The sequence below is a fragment of the Syngnathus leptorhynchus genome, chromosome 16 (assembly GCF_054491065.1).
Source record: "Syngnathus leptorhynchus isolate UIUO chromosome 16, UIUO_Slep, whole genome shotgun sequence".
Lineage (NCBI taxonomy): Eukaryota > Metazoa > Chordata > Actinopteri > Syngnathiformes > Syngnathidae > Syngnathus > Syngnathus leptorhynchus.
In genome coordinates this window covers 1736661-1756614 of record NC_141210.1, presented here as the reverse complement: position 1 = coordinate 1756614, position 19954 = coordinate 1736661, and the positions used below count along the sequence as shown (strand labels likewise).

The window sequence follows — 19954 nt, the reverse complement described above, 5'->3', positions numbered from 1 at the left end:
TCATATTGATCTGGAGGAGTCACCAACCTTATTGAATCCAAACTAAATGTGCACATTTCAGCTGAAAAGTAAACTGGGTCAAATGGTCAGAGACTAAAGCAACCATCAAATATTTGTTCAGGCTGACTACTTGACTGAGATATGAAGAGGCATAGTTTGAAATGACAAGAAAGTAAAAGTGGTGGTACCAGTTTCATTCATTTCAAAGCAAACAAGGTAAGTTAGCTCAAGTAGATCCGTATTTATTTGACCCAACTTTTTTTTTTTCCCACACCTTTTATGTTCCTCTTGCTTTTGTCCTGCTGTGCACTATTTATGCTTGGGAGTTTCCCTGCAGATTCTCATTGTATGCTGAGCTTGAATTCCAGCGTCTTGGCCTGTCTTTTTTTTTTTTTTTTTTTTTCTGGGCAGCCGCTTTGAGCTACTTAGACATCAAACATGTCAACCCGCCATATACCAAAATATGAGGAAACAAATTCAGAATATAGTTTGACCACCAAAGAGCATGTACACAAACACATTGAAGGATTTGAGGAGAAAATTATTGTCTTTTATTGACTCCATGTGTTTATCCTCAGGTCATTTGAGTTTAACTACAGTACATATTAAAGGGAACCTATTATGTTGATTCATGGCCATATTGAATATGATAAAGTTGCAAGTGAGGTCAAAGTAAAAAAAAAAAAAAAAAACCCAGACATCACGGGGCACTCCAAAAATTCCTATTTCATGTCAGGTGAATTTAATCATCCAACTATTTCTATGGTCATTTACTCAAAGCCAAGCAAGCTCGCCTATTAGGATAGCAATTGTGCCCCTTGGCAGACTTCCATAAAGAGAGGCGAGTGCACTTTTAAGGGGGGGGGGGGGGGGGGGGGGCTTAAATAGACAGAAGCTAATAAGAGAGGAAAGCTAGTATGATTAGAAAAGGACCTCTCTAAAAAGTGAATCATGTATTACTATCCCAAGCTGTAAACACAAATAATAGGTCCCCTTTAATAAGGAAAAGACAGGAATTGTAAAAAGATTTGTACCCGGCAGTAGCGATGCATAAGAAGTGAGCCAGTGGCAGTGTGAACTGATACAGAGTGGTACAAGTACAGACATATTCAGATATGCTTGACATGCACTCGTGATATCATAAAGTGCCCACTTACAGGTTGACCATTTTTAAATAAGAGTAGCTCGCCGCATTTAGGAAAAACAACTTCTCCATATCTTTTTTCACAGCTGCGACCGACTAAGATTTGCTTTCAGCTGCAATATTCATTTTAGTGAGGCTACAAAATTGATTCACGCATGATTTTTTTTTTTTTTTTTTCCCTGATGTGTGTCGGGGGAGACGGGGGAAGGTGAAATACTGATGGAGCTGAAGGAAGAACTCTTGACAGTGTCAACCGCTTTAGAGGAACTCAAATATATCATGTATGTACACGAGTCAATTTACGAAAATATGTTTTGTCAGTCTGTCACAGCATCTTTTACATACCAATACACTGATTTTGCATAACACGCATGGCTTTTCATGAGAGAAAAATGCATAAGAGGGTTATCATCTATATATAGACTAACCCCCGTAATCCTTCATCAAATCTGTTCATATCTGGCAATGTCCTATTACTGACGTTTAAGACAGGTGCAGCTAAATAGCGCTACTCTTTATATCCAAAACAACAAAACAAAACTTCGTCGATACGAGCTTTACAAAACGATTTTGCTTCAAAGTGAAATGATATTTTACATTAAATGCATCAAACCATCATGTCTTCACGTGACAATACAGTAGTTCTAACGGCATAATTTAGGCAGGCAGGCAAAAAAAAAAAAAAATGTGTCACGTATCCCGTCCGCAGCCCGTCATTCAGCGCAGTCGAATTGTCGCTGTGCGTCGCCACCAAAGTTTTTCGGTTCAGACGTTTAGACTCCATTGATGAAATGTACAGTTTATCCACATCACTCTTGCTGCGTGGCTGGTGCTCTAGTAGTGCCACATACTGCCAAAAGGTGGTGCTGTGCAATGTAGAGGTAATTAGGAGTGAAAGTTCATGGGGAGGAGGTGGAGGGGGGGTCGGCCGGAGAACTCTGGCTGGGAGAAGGAATTGACATTGGGGACGGAGTGGTAGAATTTTGGCGCTTTGCTTCCTCGCCTCCTTTGTCTCTTCCTTTTCCTCTTCCGGCGCCTTGGCCTTCCAGTCCCTCAGAGTTCTCCAGCATTTCCTGGATAAGCGGAGGCATGGAGCCGGGGATCTCCATTTTCAGTGTGATCACTCGTTCTGCTCCTAGGTGGCAAATAGTGTGGAGAAAATGTTGGAAGATGAACAAAATGAAGTCGTAGAAGCTGAAAAAAAAAAATAGGGTTTGAAAAAAAATGCTCGCTAGCATAAAACTTACCCTTCACACTGATGCTTCTGAGATCAGTAATTTTCATCAGGATCTTGGGGAACATACAAGGCTTGTCAGGCCTCCTCCTCCGGACATAAAGCTACATAAAAAGGGGTACAACCAAATGATATCGAATTTGCATTTTTTGTTATTTCCCTAAGAGGCACATTTTTATATTTCTTCAATTTGAAACCATCATAGTAGTAGTCAATTGAAATAAGAGGAGTTCAGTAAGAAAATGTATAAACATAAAAAAAGGACCATAGAAGGGGTTATTTACATGTGCATATATATCTACAATTAGATATCATACCTTCAGAGCTTCCAGCATTGGCTCCTGAAGAACGTCCACTTTGTCTGACTCCTCCAGATCCTGACGGTCTGTGAGACAAACGCATAAAAAGAATACACTCATCAAGTTGTCAACATCTGTAGCACAATGGTACATTTTCTTACAAGTTGAATTCATTCTCTGGCCAAGCTCTTAATAAAAATAAAATTCCCAATTGGGATGAATTCAAAATATCATTTATCTGTTCAAAAGTCTCCAACATTTTACAGCCGCAGTACTTTACATGGGACTTCCTAAGTCTCCAACATTTTAACGGGTGCAGTACCTCCACAGAGCAGGCAGATGGCACTGAGTAGTCCAGTTTCGGCATCGTCCATTTCCAGTGGAAGCAGTTGATTGGCGAAGGAAAACACCAGGTCTGTGAGCGGCCCAAAGCCAGCGTTGTGCATCTGTGTGCGGTTGAGAGTCAGGCCATCTGAGAAGGTCATGGTATCCTGGTCTGGCGTGTAGCGTGTGCAGATCCTCAGAATCTGAGATAAAAACACACCGTTTGTATTGTTCTGGTTCCATTTTTGTGCGGCTCATGTGAAAATGTGAAAAACAAACCAGTATGTCAAGACAGGCAGCTTTGAGAAGCGTGATCTGATCAGCAATAGTTAAAGTTGTGAAGCCGGGAAGCTGCTTAGCAAACTCCACTGTCTTTATAATACATTTAGTGGACAGTTCACTAAACTTGTCCCAAAGGTTGACATCCAGAGGGACACGATGGTCAGCGCTGTTACTCTAAAAAGAATAAATAATAATAATTAACACAGTATACATACAAAAAAAAAAAAAAAAGAGACATATTGGAGCTGAACAGTACCGTAGTGTACTTTCCCAGCTGACCGAGAGAGGGAAAAGTGTCTTGGTGCGCACGGCGAACTCCTTCAATCATCTGCTCCGTTTCTGCCGACAAGACGTAGACCTCAACTTCCACCTGCCTCCGCTCTTCCTTTTTCTTCTTCGTGCGGTCATTTCGGACCACTGAAATCACAAAATGGAAACTTTCAAAACACGGCCGAGGCGTTGTATTAGATCAAAACACAAGGAGGACTACGAGTTGTAGGTAATATAGAGATTGAATACGTTTACTAAGAACGGCCACTAGATGGCGACAAATGTCCACACTAAAATGTAAACAAACCTAATGAAGTGTACGCATACATTTGGCACGATTGAGAGAAAACTCAACATTTTATATTTGACATTTTCTCCCAAAAATCTTGTTTTAAATAAACTCACACTCCTTGGACATTCCAACATCGAGGCATTTCTGTAGTCGACAGGACTGACAGCGGTTGCGCGTCACTTTGTTTATGACGCAAACTTTGTCTCGGTGACAAGTGTAGGCCATGTTTTTCTGGATGCTCCTTCGAAAGAACCCCTAGAACAGATAGGACAGAAAATTGCAATTCTTTTCGATACGTAGAGTGACCTTTAGCCACTGCTTTATATATGAGCAGAAAACTTTGACCGTAAACTCTGTGTGTGTGTTTTGGTGTGTTGAGCGCTCATAACTTTGTGGATGATAAGGTGGAGCACGTGTGAGATCTAGGACCAAGAAGAAACTCACAATGGTTCAAGTAAATACTAATTGCATGTAAAGATTGTGTGTGTGTGTGTGTGTGTGTGTGTGTGTGTGTGTGTGTGTGTGTGTGTGTGTGTGTGTGTGTGTGTGTGTGTGTGTGTGTGTGTGTGTGTGTGTGTGTGTGTGTGTGTGTGTGTGTGTGTTTATTGGATTAGCTCAAGCTAAGAGGATTAGTTATCCTATGGGCGGTGTAAAGGTCATGGCCTCCACCCTGACACATTATGAAAACACCCAGTCGACTCAACGTCTGTGTAAGAGACTTCCCGCAGACTGTCGAGCTGCACCGTTGTTGTTGTTGTTATTCCCCAAAATATGTTGTGATTGTGTGTACCTTGCAGCCCTCGCAGGCGCTGACTCCATAGTGGTATCCTGAAGATTTATCTTGGCAGACAAAGCACGGTTTGTAGATGCGCGGCGGAGGTGGTGGAGATGGGGGGCTTGTGACCAGCAAATCTTCTCCAGAACTCGTGCTTTCCGTTTCGATTGCTGCAAGACGTGAACAAAAAAAAAATGTGTGTGACACCAATTCAATTATAGCTTTCTGCAGGCAGATGATTCACCTTTTGCTTGTTAACTTCATTAAAATCTAACCGGGTTACAATTTGGATACATTTATTCAGCAATAAGAGTGCCATTGCTTTGCTACGTCGACATTATGTTCCCGGTAACCACGGCAGCCTTGTTTCAGGCCGCTAAGACAATGGCAATAGTTACAAGTGGATAAAAATAAATAAAAATAAAAAGAACATTTTGGGGATAAAAAAAAAAAAGAACATTTTGGAGGCCAAGTCACTATATTCGGTGAAGAAGAAGTCAATGTACCATATTAAACCAAGTTAACATTGATTAGCGTGGCTGTTTTCTTAATAAAATGATAAAGATCATTTTTAATGGAAGAAAATAGGAAACTGAACATGTGATGAAAGAGAATCAAGAATAAGGCCCAGCAAAACGTCTTGGCAGTAAACATACGAGCTGTATATAAACAAAAGAGACAGTTAGTTTAGTCAACGTAAACACAGTTGATGGATGCACTGCAGTGACAACCATAATGCTAAAGTTGCTAGCTTACATGCTAACTTGGTTAGGTAGACGATGCAAAGTAACATTTAACCTCAATCAATGAAAAATGTATTTACGTCATTTAAGAGCGTGAACGGGAAGTGTTGACGGTGGAGCTGTAGTTTTTTAAAAAAAATTCAAACCCTTGAGCCAGTTTAGCACCAGTGCACTGTATATCGCCTCCATTTCTTCGAGACGTAGCGCCTATATATAAAGTGCCTAATCTATTTTTATTACCATCCCTAGCGGCGGCAAATATATCGAAAGAAATCCAAATAATGGCTTATCCTGTCATATGATCAATGGAGCTAGTGAACAGGTCTTGGCTGCATTAAAGGTATTTGGCACGGACGGAAGATAAAGATATCCCGTCCTGTCGTCTTTCCAATGTTGAATCATTGATCTGCTCCCTCGTATCCACATTTCAAGCGCCCCTCAATCATGTCACTGATGGGACCCGAATGAGAGACGACCGTAAATCTTTGATATCGCACCTCATAAAACGTTGGCCCCCAATTCAGATATCATTTATTATGTGAGTATGGGATACGTGTGTAACTCTGTCATAGAGCTGAGAAAAGCAGAAAGAGATGATTTGATAGAAAAGGATGCAGAAAACAATGGACGGAGAAAATGTGAGCTCTCGTTTCAACTACAAGCCATAATTGAGTCGTTTTGCACATACAAAGATTTCCTTCTGATTGACATCCTAATCTTAAATATAGGTTGTAACTTTTCCGTCGCAACAATTTGTCTCCACCTTCTCTGTCTTTTTGCTTTTGTTCAGAGACAGGGCAATGATAGAGTGTGACACATTCTAAGGTCACGACCCTTCAGATTAAAAACACAATCCCTTTGCTTCTCCCCCCTCTTTCCCTCTGCTTCCACTAACCTCTAACCTAACACGCACACACACACACGGTTGTCCCATCCCCCTACCTTGGTAACCATACCAGACATTCCACTATAGAGATTTGAGTTTTTCCTCCCTTGATGTATTTACGTATGCTCTCTTCTAACTAAAGTGGCACAAGAGAGGGAAATGGGGCTTTCCCATATCCTCAGTCCACATCCTAATATTCCACTGTCTGCCCATCTTGACACTTGACACATTGATATTTGAGCTGGCACAGTATTCGAGAGTTTCCAAAGGATTGGCAGTTTTTCTAAAGCGGCCGCCGCCGCCCAGTCAGGCTGTCAAAACTACAAAGATGCAAAGGTACAGTAGAAGTGCCAAAACCAGCTCTGTAAACAAAGGGGGGGGGGGGAAAAAAGGAGGGTGCTGTGGAATGTTATTTAGCAGTACTCTTTTTCTTAGAAGCTTCCTTCTCGAGACAAATTAGCTGTTTACCTAAAAATAGCGCCACTTCTTTTAGTGCTTTAGAACCTGAAAAGTGACAACGGAATACGAACAAATGTGCGAGTGATCTCGACTGACATCACATTGATTAAAAATGTTTTGCTAAATGCCTGCAGGCCGACGTGACCTCTGGAAAATACTTGACAAGCAAAACAATATTGCTGTTGTTGGTATTGCTTAAGATAGTCGATTTGATAACGCTTCTCCAACATTTATTAAACGGCTAGTGCAACAACGGGAGAAACATTAACTTGATTTTAAAGCCACACCTGCACACTCTAATATTGATTCTTCATTTGGTGTCACCGCCAAATACTAACACCGTATTTAGATATAGTATAAATAGTGTCAGCGTTTGCGTTCAGGTTAGATCTTGAGCCCAAATATAAATAAATGTTTTTCCAGAAATCTTTTGAACAGTACAAATGTGTGAAATTTAAACTGCGTTTAGTGGCGTGTGTGTGTGTGTGACCTGAACTTCCGAGAAGTCTCCGAGAAGAGTTGTCCAAAAAAAGGTCGTCCAGCATTAGACAAAGGCAAATGATGCGGGCATGGATATGAGTCAGATAAACATGTCTTGCTTCCGGGAACTAAAACATAATGCTGGTATGATAAAACAATGGGTCAGATGATCTGGCACTGAAGCAAAGATAGCGAGCGGATCAGTAATGGTCAAGTGCGGTGCGCTCGAGAGGGGCCGGCGCTTGTGTGCAGGTAAAGAGGGATGATCGGGCGATTAAATGACAAGGTTAAGCTGATGTAGTTGTCGGTCGGCGTGAGAGAGAGAGAGAGAGACGGAAATTAGATTTAAAGGTAAGGTCAAGTGGGTCAAACAAGCCACACAGTCAATGAATGAAGGATAATGGGCTTCATTGTCAATCCAGACCACGTAACTGAGCTAAACACACAATATTCTGTGCTGAGACACTCAGGAATTACATCAAGAAATGGCAATCAGTGTGTTGTCCCCCCCCCGCACTGCTTATCAGGACTTTTTTCTCCTTACTATGCTGTGATGAGGAAAAGGCGAAAGGTCAGCCTTACCGTCATACGGCCTTACACAATAACGACTCTTGCACAATGGCAAAGGAGTTGTATCATCATGTGATTTTCTTCTATAGAACTAAAGAAATCAAAGGCGATACTATCAAACATGATTATTATTTTTTTTAACTCCTTGACCCTATTCTACTGAAATGACCAAAACAAAAGTCAAACGGTCAGCCACAAATTCACTGACTTTCATCAACACAAGATAAAAACTGCTCATGTGTAAGACTATAATGTTTAACACCACTGAAACCAAATAAAGAACCAATTCTTGTCAAAAAAAACTTACTCGTTCTGGTTGCTAAATATGACGAATGTAGCAAATGTAAACACAGCTCAGGTATAATGCAGACTGAGTTGCTTGAGCTACACTTGATCATTTTAACGCTTAGACCACAAACCAAAAATGTTTCGATTTTGCTCACTTGTTTCAAGATGGGATAAACAAGCAATTCATTTGACACAGCGCATCCCCAACCTGATACTTTTGTAAAAACTGTGTATGTCAGGGGCCTTTGGGTTAAAGTGGACATATTATACATTACACACACAGTCATAAGAAAATAGCACAACCGTCAACTCCCGAAGAAAAACTGCAGTGTGGACTAATGTGCTTTCATCCACATCCCATAAAAAAAAGATTCCACATCAAACACATAGCATAAAGAAGCGAGTTTTAGCCGAGGACGCTCGCTTTTATCTTCTTCAATCTGAACCCACGTGCACTTCCACAATACTATAAATATGTCTATTTGATATAAACACGGACACGCAACTATTCGACTCCTCCCTTTTCGCACACTCGGGTCAAACTTAGTCAGTGTACTCTCACATTCCCAGGCAAACTGTGAGTGTGAGAGGATCCATGTAGTGTGTGTGTATCCGTGTGTACTTGCGCCCCCTTTGTGCGCGAGTGTGCCTCAAGCAGACGCAGGGTCATTCAGTGCGGAGAAGTGATGACTGGGCAGCTGACACGGGAAAGAAAGAGGCAGATAGAAAGAAGGTGGATAAAAAGAGGGAGCGATGTAGGTCACTTCCCAATTGTCAGTGACTCATTGCTCTGGATTACACCCAAACACACACACACACACACACACACACACACACACACACACACACACACACACACACACACACACACACACACAAAGCCAAGTAGCGTCCCACGGCTACTGCTTGCAAATCACTGGAGCCGTCGTCCAATGTGAATGTGTGTCTGTGTCCATTCGGCCTTTGACCTTTGAACCGGTTTGATGCTCGTCATTCCAGTCACACACAAAGACACACAGACACACACTCTGGAGGCAACCCCCCCATTGACAATGTGCCAACTCTGCTCCTACATCAACTACAAAAAAAAACACATTTGGAACAAGTAATGCACAATTTTAGGAGGCTGCCATGATTTTACAGCACAAACAGGAAATGCAATCTTTTCAAAAAGGGAAGTGTTAACAAAACGGCCTTCCGATTGCTTTTAATTCAAGGTTCCGTTTTTTTCCCTCTATATAATATCTTCAGTAGTGACAAATTTGAAGTCTGAAAACATCCACTTGTGATTTTTTTTTTTAACAATGCCTAAATCTCTATGATTTATCTATAGGATGAAGGACATAGGAAAAACAAAACAATATAAGTAGAATGACACTATCTGAAGCATATTTCAAACTAAAAATAGGTGTGTGCAATAGTCAATGTGTAACTACTAGTCCATTGCTGGAAAATCACTCAAAGTAAAACTCAGGCGGGTGCTTGATGTGGTGTTAAGTGAGTGCAGGCAGCTGTTGATCTACTGAAGGCCGCCACTTTAGTCTACAAAGGCAAATTATGTTCATGGCAAAATTAAGTCGCTTTTAAGACTTTGAGGAGAATCATAAAGATAAAAGAGCCTTAAGCAAGTCAAGAGATAAGAAGGCAATTCATTGACTTGAGCAATGTGGCAATTTGCTCAGTTGATTTGAGATGTTCATGGTGAAATTGGCTCAATTTCCTTTAGTCGAGCACCTTTCAAGAAAGCAAAGCATTTTTGAGCACGTTGAATATTAAATAGTGCTTATTTCCGAATAGTAAACACCAGTTTGGATAAGGACACGAATAATCAACCTTAGCTTTTCTAAAATGTCTGAAATATCAGTTCATGATTATAACGTGACAGCTACCTGTTAGAACATTAAAAAAAAAAAAAGCACAACAGACTCACAGTGGCAAGATCCGCTCCAGTGTCTGCCAGTCAGCAGGGACCCTCCGAACGGCCTCTGAAGCCCTCCGACGCCGGATAAGAGTCCTTTCTCAGGCTCGAACCCCGATGCTCTGTGGTAGAAGTCCATGCCCAAGAAAGAACCGCTGCTGGGGCTGCGGGGGCTCGGGCTTAAACCCACAACATCCACACTTTCGTACATCCCCGTGAATATTTTACAGGTCTCGGTATTTAGCAGAAAAACAAAATGAAAGAGTACGTAAAGAGAGGCGAGGGTGGGTGACAAGAGTTCACATCTTCATAGTGGATTGATGGGTGAAAAAGAGGGGGAAGGGACAGGGTGAGATGACCGGCCCTTTTGACATTTCAACCCTTGATGAAAGCCCCCCCTCCACAATATCACGGCACCTTTAGTTTCCTTGATTTTTTTTATATTCACGACACTACAAGTGCCAGGAAATTAAAGGACGTGTGGGTATTCTAATCCATAAAAGCAGGGGGGCGGGGGGGAATCACGACCGGTGTCCGGGATAAAATGTCGACACACGTGGTATGTATTGACTTTTTAAGAGTCCGGACGTCCCTAGTTCCGATTCAAAAAAAAAGAACAAGAAAAAGAAGGAAAAACACATACGTCGATTGTTCCCATTTGGGATCGCTACCTTGCTTGTCATTCAGCTTGAAATGATGCCGAGCCAGCGGCGTGTGTTTCAATCCATGGCCGCCCGCGGGAGCTCAAAGTGACTCACGGACCGCTCCAAAGTAAAAAGAGGTCCACTCCAGTCGCTCGTCTCGCTCCAGTTCAACGAGTCCACGCAGCGGCCAAGACATAAAATCCCAGCACGGCTGTGGGTGGGCCCTAGCACTTTAAAACTGCCGCTACGCATCAAATGGGGATACTCGATCCCGCGGTGCAATGGCGGGCAGCCTAGTGAGCTAAACACAACTCAGCGCGGCGCGGCTCTTCTTGTTGATGGTCCCTGTGTTGTGTTTCGCCAGTGTCCTGTGGTAACCTCCGGCCTGTACCCGTTGGCCTGCCTCTCTCTCTCTCTCTCTCTCTCTCTCTCTCTCTCTCTCTCTCTCTCTCTCTCTCTCTCTCTCTCTCTCTCTCTCTCTCTCTCTCTCTCTCTCTCTCTCTCTCTACCGCGCTCTACCTCGCTCTACCTCGCTCTACCGCGCGCTCTCGCTCTCTCTGTCGCGCGATACAAATGTCGATACCATCGATATCAAGTTAGTGTTATTGTTCGATCCAATATTAGCATTGGACCGATACCAGAATTTCAAGTTGTGTTTTTTTTCCCCCTGCTTTAATGGATTCGAATACCCACAACTCGCTTATTTTTAACCAAATGTTCAAATGAAATGTTGTATTGTCATTATCAATATTATGCAAGATAACATTTTGAAAATATTTCCTTCTGGTGAATGTACATTGAATTTCATTCTCTTTTTGAATAGAATTTTGAAAACAAATTTGTTTTGCTTCAATATTTCAATATTATAAAGCGAAATAAAGACACAAACAGATAAAAGTATCAATTCAGAGCATATACAATATCCATTGATCTGCTGATCAGGCATACAACTGTAAAAGTGCCCATGCTACAGGCCAACATGAATGTCCTTTATGTCTAGCACACAAAAAACACACACATGAAGGCTCAAATCTTTTTCACATGAAGAAAAAAAAAAAAATCAATGCTCTTGCCTCAAGGCCTCCCTTTATTGATTAGCTGCTGGTTAAAATATGAACATTGAAAGGGGAAACACATCACATTCATCTCTGCCTGTTAATCGATGCGGACATTAAATCGTTGGAAACCGCTGGGAAAGAAAGTGTGTGCTGAAAATGAGCAAAGGGGATGGAAACACTTAGCATAAGGATGAACGAGTGGATGGGGGCTATCTATCTATCTATCTATCTATCTATCTATCTATCTATCTATCTATCTATCTATCTATCTATCTATCTATCTATCTATCTATCTACCTACCTACCTACCTACCTACCTACCTACCTACCTACCTACCTACCTACCTACCTACCTACCTACCTACCTACCTACCTACCTATCTATCTATCTATCTATCTATCTATCTATCTATCTATCTATCTATCTATCTATCTATCTATCTATCTATCTATCTATCTATCCATCCATCCATCCATCCATCCATCCATCCATCCATCCATCCATCCATCCATCCATCCATCCATCTACGACTGTAATTGTACTGTAATTTCAACATGACATATAATAGAATGGAGAAAAAAAAAACTACGGCCACAATAACGATATCCTCAGGAAGAACCTGGAAAGTCCACACATGAAGGCCAGAGCCAAGAATTTTAATCTCCAACCTCATAATTCACCTCAAACATTATTCAAAGCGATAAGCAACATTGCTCAAGCCACAAGCCTTTGGCAAATTTTTCATTGCTGCATTTATTTGTAGGTGTCACATAAAGTGTCGAGGAGCACACAGGCCGTGGTCACAAATATATTTTTATATTATATTCTTTTGACCTTTTGTGATTTTTTTTTTCAATTGTAATTGGTCCTGTGCCATGTACAATGTAAAAAGAAGTTTGATTTGTATAAGTCTTGGGGCACAACCAAACTATTAAATTAGTCTATATTATCTTGTTCTTTTGACCTAATACACTTATTACAAAGGACACAGAAACAGGAGAATTCAGCTGGAATAAGGCAGGAAAACAATATAATAACATTAAACTAAGGCTTGAGGGAATGTGAGAGAAAAAGAGAACAAAAATGGGTTCCTGCTGACGGAGATAGTAACTGTCTCTCCTCCATTATTTATCAGACATCTGTGCCGTAAGTAGGTTAAACTTTTCAAAGACAGCGTGGAGAAGAGGCAGCAGGGACAAGGACGAGAAAAATGGCAATATTCCGGTTCATGCGGAGGGATGTAAGAATGGCCGTGGTCAACAGAAAGAGAAGGTTGACAAAAGGCAAACATTGTGTGCCTAAGGTAAAAAGGAAAATGTACAGCACGTTGACATGAATGTATGGAATCCACGGTTGACTTCACACATCATCTACAACATGAGCAATCTCACGCAATGTCGGAAAGGGCCATTTTATATTTACAGTGACGCAATATGCAATGGACTATAAATCATTTGAAATCATTTCTACTTCAGGAAGTTACCGTCGATTTAAAGCGTGTTTATCGACAGAAGATGCACTTCACCGACAAGCTAATCTGATGATCAGCAAACGTGTGTTAAGAAATCCGCAGTAAATATACACGGAACTTTGCGTGTCACGGTCACAGGGATTGTGTTGATTGTGTATATGCGTCTATTTAAATAAATAGATATATGCACATGATGTTCCTCTGGGCTTGTGTACAGTACCATTGTACATGAATGTGTGTGTATGTGTGACTTGCTTGTGCATATTCACATGTCAACAAGTTTTATAGGTCAGAGTGGCAACTCCCAGATGCAAAAGGTGAAACTCAAGGCCACATCTAAGCTTTCACAAATTTTCAATAATATTTAGTATTACGTAACAGTTGATTTCATAGCAGAGTATTTGCGATACATTTGCAACATAGCATTTCCCAATATTTCTTAATCTACTTTTCAGATTTTATTGTGTAATGTTTTTCACAACTACACACGCACACGCACAGTGGTTATTGTGTAGAATGGGAACCGGCAGTGGTTACTTCTGGTTTCGGTCCATTTCTCATTCTTCAGTAATTATGCTACATTTTATCAATAAACAATGACCTACATTTCAGAAAGTTATAGCTTTAGTTTAGCCTGGAAGCTAACTTGGAAACATAAAAACAACCAAAATCTGACCAGCCAAGCATATCAAAAAGCCAACGACTAACTGGGTCTATGCTATAGAAAAATGAGGGCAGGAAATTTGGGTCTGTGGGACAAAAGACAAAAACCAGCCAGCAGTCATTATTGCACTGGCGCTGTGATGTGCACTGGCAATAACATGACACAGTTCTGTGTGATTTTGTAACAAAACACTTGGCCTGTTGTGTAAGGTCAAACAACCCAAGTCACAATCAATGGTCTCATCAATGTTTGTTTTTAACATTGATTCTGCATGGTAACACCATGTTGATTTTTTTTTTTCCTCTCCATTTTTCACGTCATTATAATAATAGTCATAAAAAAAAAAAATGTCGACAGAGAAAAGTTCAAGTGCCTCATGGCTGTACACAACAAACAATGCCGTTTATGTTTCCGTCAACGTCGACCTCACCGAAGTGGGAAATGTCGGGGAATCCCGACGTGTGACAGCTTTCCTATTGTTTTAAGATATGCGGCTTGGCCTTCCTATCTTTATCCCCTCCTTTCCGAGCCCCCCCCCCCCCTTTCTCCTCTTCTACCTGGTGTGATAAAACTCATTGAGCATTCAGGTTTTCAGTTATTCATCATGAAGAATGAATTAGATTCTTTGTTGTTTTTTTTTGCCCAAAGTGAAGAAATTCAAACTGAATATCACCAACGAGTCTCTGCAGCTCTTCTTCCTTTTTCTAACACCTACCTCAGGAAATCTTGTGTCACCAGCTTGTGTAAGTGTTCATGTGTGTGTGTGTGTGTCACTACCACACGTGTGAGGTTGTGCATGTGTTCCCCTTTGCGTATGCAAATGACCGTCCTTCTCCAAAATATCATTGAAGCTTCTTCTTTTCACTTTGTTCCTCAAACGTAACCATAATGGTGTAGGAATGTTTCATTGAAAATATTCTTTTCACCTCAGTCAATTTGCTAAGTGAGAGGTTATCCGAGGTGAGAAAAACATACACCAGGGGCTGCTCTGGTTTGGGCTCTCTTTATGTTCAACTTTGTGTCATCCATGCAAGATGGAGGCAGAGAAAGAGGAAGAAAAAAAAAAAAGCCGTTGAATTATTAACAATACAGGCACATGCCTCGCTTGATTCCTTTTTTTTTTTTCTTCTCTTGGCCTACATAGCGAGCACCCGATGCAGGCTCCCGAATAATCCTATTGACATCCAATGTGTCTGCTTTTTATATCTCTCACTTGATGATAAGAACGTGGAATATAAATGAAAATATAAACAGATAGTTCTAATTCTTCCATTTGTCTGCATAACAATTTGGAATATTTGTTATATCCTACACCCGACTTCACGTTACGAGTGGAAGGAAACGACAGCATGAACGATCGGAATGATGGAACGCCTCCATTCCGGTCTTTACTGCTTGCTCGCGTTCAGTCTATCTGTATTTCTCGCAACCATCTCGCCCCCCCCACCCTTTCCTCATTTCCCGGCTGTCGCTGCATCTCTCCATAGCTCACCTTAACGAGTCTTCGTGAGGGACAGTAGCCTTTTAGTAGAAAGAGGAGTTAATAGCTTTGATGATGGCTGCAGATAATGTCTTTGGACTAATGGCTTTAGCCGTGGCTGATGATAACCATGAAATAGTAGCATACATGATGGATAGCTTACTGCTTTCACATGTGTGTTGTGGATCAAGAACGTGCATCCAAACATCTGCCCATCTGTCCGTCCGTCGGCCTGTCCGTCCATCCATCCAGACAAGAATCCGATACCAAGAATCCGATACAAAGAATCCTTTCACAATCACCATGCCGTCCGTCGACATGGAAGTCAAGCAAATGAAGACATAATGTATCAAATACTTTTTAAAAGCACACAATAGGACAGGAAAAGTCTCGGGTGTTTACACAGGCGCCATCCTGCCCTTAGTACTAGCTAAAAAGCAAGGAAATTGCCCAGTTGACTTTGTTCCCCATTCCATTACGGCACAGTTCACACAAAAACAGCGGCACAGGAAAAAGGCAAATTAGTGAGTGGCTGAATTGTCGAAAGATCGTGTTGCTCTCTTGCACACTAGTCTATATTCTAAAAAGGGAGATTAATTTTTCCTTATTTGTCTTGTGTGGCCTTTCGTCAGAGGCGCTAATAAGCTAATGTTAATGAAACTACAACGACAAAAACATCGAAACTAGCTTCATCATTTGAGGATAGGGTCAGGTCTTACAATTAGAAAGATCTGCTTTCCACATTTAATTTGAATCGAAACAAATAGAAAATGTAATAGAAAATAGCTTGATGAATTCTAAAGACAATAAAAACTGGAATTCAAATTGTGTGACCTGAGGGAGATTATAATGCTGACCCCCTACAACTACATTGTAATCAATCAAAATTGTGACACTATCATTTTTTGTTGGCAAAACATTGCCGTATTATTATGATACTTCCAGGCTTGACTGATAGAGCAGTCTGCGGTGACAAGTAAATGATAAGCTCAAAGAAATGACTCAATTTCTGGAAGCCAAATTGATCTTCAAAGCTCCACAGCATATGAACATCTATTTATTCTACTCAGTCACAGCCCATTGCAAATCCCAGTCAAGGATCATTGCCTTCAAATGTTAAGCACCTCCATAGAGCTTCAGCTACTCGCTCTCATCTCTTGTAATTGAAATAACGAGCATCTTTTTTTTTGGGGGGGGGGGGGATTTTTCCCCAAAAGGATTGTCAACATATCGCGTAGCTTCAAGGTTACATCAAAAAGCCGGCGAGAAGACCGCGATTAGCTAAATTGCTTTTGCAGCTCTGTAGGAAGGTCACGCAGTGGCAGGAGGAAGAGGAGCTGGAGCGATGAAGACTTAAGTGTCCCGTAGAGGCGGGGCAACCGTAGAGACAACCATTACGGTGACATACAGTCATTAGCCAGCTCAGCTCTTTGCAGCCAGTGGCTTGCTTTTAGTATTCACTTGGCATTAATGCCATACTTGTCATTCAGCAAGGATGACATCCTTATGAGCTATGCGTCACATATATAGTCGGCCATGTAGCAGCCATGACATCATTACCCCACTCACTCCGGCATTAAACGACATTCAATCTTTGCTAAGGAGGCACCCCGATTCCTCCATCTCCAACACTCCATCACACCTCAACGCGGCTGATCATAACTCAAGTGCCCTCGAAATCCTTTCTGTCTCTGTCTTATCTTCACCCATCTTGAAAATAACAATAAAGTGAAGGGAAGGTTTGAAACATTTTGCTTGTGGGTTGTAAACACTCACATATGGGAATTGGGTTGGCATGCACAATGAGCAGTTATGGATGTGACATTTTTGCCTTTCCAATTATTGTTTATTTATTGTTTGTTTTGTTTATTTGCGACTATTTAGTGATTAAACCACACAATGTGTTTGTAAATGTTTTATTTAGAAAAAAAACCCACAAATCAGTCTGCTTTCATAAAGAACAATAGAAATCACAAAATCGTGATTTTTGAACATTTTAAATCAGAAGATTTGGACTCTCGATTAAAATACGAGCCGATTAATTCGACATGAATTTCCACGCCTCTAAAATAAACCACAGTTTATCTTTCAGAATTTCCTCGCAAGCACGTGACCACTAGTTGCTGAGGGCATGTTCTGACTCTGTCACAGTTGACAAAGTCAGCCATTTTCTCCGGAACCACCTTTTTAATTTTGTCCGACTCGCTCTGTGCGTCTGTTTGTCCATCTGTCCTCCTAATCCACATGCAACGACTCACCCCACCTCCTAATTCTCTGATCACATTGGAGCTTCTCAGCTGCACTAGACAGAGACTCCATTTAGTTGGTGTGTGCGGACATGTGTGCATCTAAAACGCTCCTTCTGCATCCATTTTGAGAGGCGAGGTGTGTTCAAGCGTGAAGGCTAGCTGTCAGTCCCGATTACGTTCAGCTGCTGGGCACCGAGTGTGTGTCGTGGAACACAGTGTCGATGGTGTTTATGAACAGATTAAAAAGATGTTGTTTTTTTCATTAATCTGGCCAATGCCGTGTTAATGAGGTGTGACATGAACGTACCTTGCAAGATTTTAAAATGGCTGTTCTAAGCAGTCACCACAGACACACATGTTGCTGCCATCCTCACACTTCGACTTTATCTTGTTTTGCAGTTCCGCTGCTCTCGCGTGACCCGAGATAACCCCGCATCATCTATTTCGGAGCGCCAGTTGTTGCATTTTGTCCGAACCACCATTAGTTGTTTTATTGCACCCCCCAAAAAAAAAAATGCCACAGTGTTATGAAAGTACTGTGGAAGTTGACAGCAGGTCATAACTGAGAAAGAAGCGAAGGATGGTGATGTGTAAACATTGCCACAGAGCTGCGGTGGCAGGCTTCTCACTCACACCAGCCACTTCCTCAAGCTTCTCACGCTATGAGGCTCACTGTGGTGTCAGGATCACTCTGTGTGCAGACGAGCGTGTGTCTCTTGATGAGTGCTTCAACTCTGGCGGTCAGGTTTTTGAGAAGGACAAGACATATGGTTTGGGATTCCTGATCAACATACGGGTCTAGTCAAGAAAGTCCAGTTAAGGACTAAGTGATGAAAAAAAAAAGACTCACTCACATAGATAAAAAAAAGAAGGGAAAGTGAATGTTTTCATCAACTACTTGGTCATGTAAATAATTGATTAAAAAAAGAAATGAAAAATGTCTAGAAGCACAGTTATATATACACGCACACACACTTGTTTGTACAATAACTGTTTGTTCAATTTAAAAAAAAAAAAAATTGGGGGAAAGGAAGCCAGGAAGTCAGATCAAATTGACCTTCCTCTTTTTTTTTTGTGCAAAAAAACATGGGTGAAATTAACCAAGTTTCCTAAGTGCAATTTTTGACCCAAATTGCGTTGTGTTTTTTAACCCAGCAGTTTTTAGGGCGTATATATAATTAATGTAATTTGGACATTTAAAAACCTGTCCTCTACTGTCCTCTAGTGGTTACGTCTGAGTACAGCCGTGCTACGTCACTTGATTTTAGAGAACCATTTTTTCTGTTTTTCTTTTTTTTACCTTGAGTTTAGTGCCATTTATTTTGTAACTCAGAAAGATGATGTAAGCCAATAGAGGTGTCAATGTCCCCTTGCAATTGGTGAACAATTATGATGGTGGTAGATTGTGTCCAAGACAATTTGTATATTTTATTTTTAGAGCCATTTGTATATTTTATTTTTAGCATAGCATGATTGCTGCTTCAGTACTTCAAGAAGTTTCAGCTGGCTGTCACTATGTCAATAGGTAAGTTAACAATTAACCAATATTCCAAAAAGCTAAATACCAAAAAAGTACACACAATGCGTTATCATTTTAATTATCAGTAAACGGTCTATATTTATTTGACTGTTGAAATTTGTGCCGTACAAGGGTTGTAACAAAATGGTGACAGATGTATACAAAGACTGTAGACAGCAGTAGAATTGACACTTACAGTTGTCTGTTTGAAAATGTTTCTTGGACTTCGATTTGAAATGCCTGACTGTACATGTACATTTATGATATGTAAACTTGCACTTGAACCTATGGAAGCTCATTACAGACAATGTTGTGTTCAGTCATCAACTGAATTTGCTCGTATTTTTATGACATCAAAACAAAGGCTCTATTATATACTGTATATATTTACAATTCATGTTTCACCATTGAATAGTTTTCTGCTAGGACTTGACTTACAATATGATATTTAAATGGGTCACACCCAGTCATTTGCTTATAAGACATGGAAAAATGACCTTTATCAATCTGATGATCAGACAATCATCTTTATCAATCTGATGAAAGCGTTTTGGTTGTGTGAATTGAATATGATAGACATATGAAGATTAAATCAACGTCATAACACCAAATAGATAACAGTTATTAAAATCCTTTGATAAATGTCCTGTCATACGAATGATGACATGATTAACGCACGCCACAAATGAGTAGTTCCGGTCAAGATAAAAAGATTTGTTGTCATTAATAAGCTTCCATAGAATTCATTTTGCATGACCAAATCATAAATTTTGCCCTTAATTATTTAATAGTAGTATAGTGTAAACATTTGTTAGCCATAACAAAGGTAAATATCAGACACATTTTTTTTTTTCTGCCACATTCAAGACAGCGATGACAGTGAATGTTAGCACTAGGTCAAATA

The 19954-nt window shown here is 40.7% G+C and overlaps 1 protein-coding gene across 1 annotated transcript; it reads right to left on the bottom strand.

Moving 5' to 3' along the window:
* Positions 1–158: 158 nt before the first annotated feature.
* LOC147043908 (retinoic acid receptor alpha-A-like) lies at positions 159–11062 on the bottom strand. Its single transcript, XM_085933785.1, has 9 exons — positions 9977–11062; positions 4636–4790; positions 3959–4100; positions 3540–3700; positions 3281–3457; positions 3000–3204; positions 2696–2763; positions 2392–2482; positions 159–2279 (listed from the first exon to the last, which is right to left on the bottom strand). The coding sequence occupies exons 1-9, from the start codon at positions 10173–10175 to the stop codon at positions 2044–2046; spliced, it is 1434 nt and encodes a 477-aa protein (XP_085789911.1). The 5' UTR covers positions 10176–11062; the 3' UTR covers positions 159–2043.
* Between the last annotated feature and the right edge of the window lie 8892 nt (positions 11063–19954).

Coding starts and splice junctions, on each gene's coding strand:
- LOC147043908 (XM_085933785.1), bottom strand. CDS start 10,175: ATGTACGAAAGTGTGGATGTTGTGGGTTTAAGCCCGAGCCCCCGCAGC. Junction 3,701..3,958: donor TGTTGGAATGTCCAAGGAGT/GTGAGTTTATTT, acceptor TTGTGATTTCAG/TGGTCCGAAATGACCGCACG. Junction 2,764..2,999: donor CATCTGCCTGCTCTGTGGAG/GTACTGCACCCG, acceptor TTTGTCTCACAG/ACCGTCAGGATCTGGAGGAG.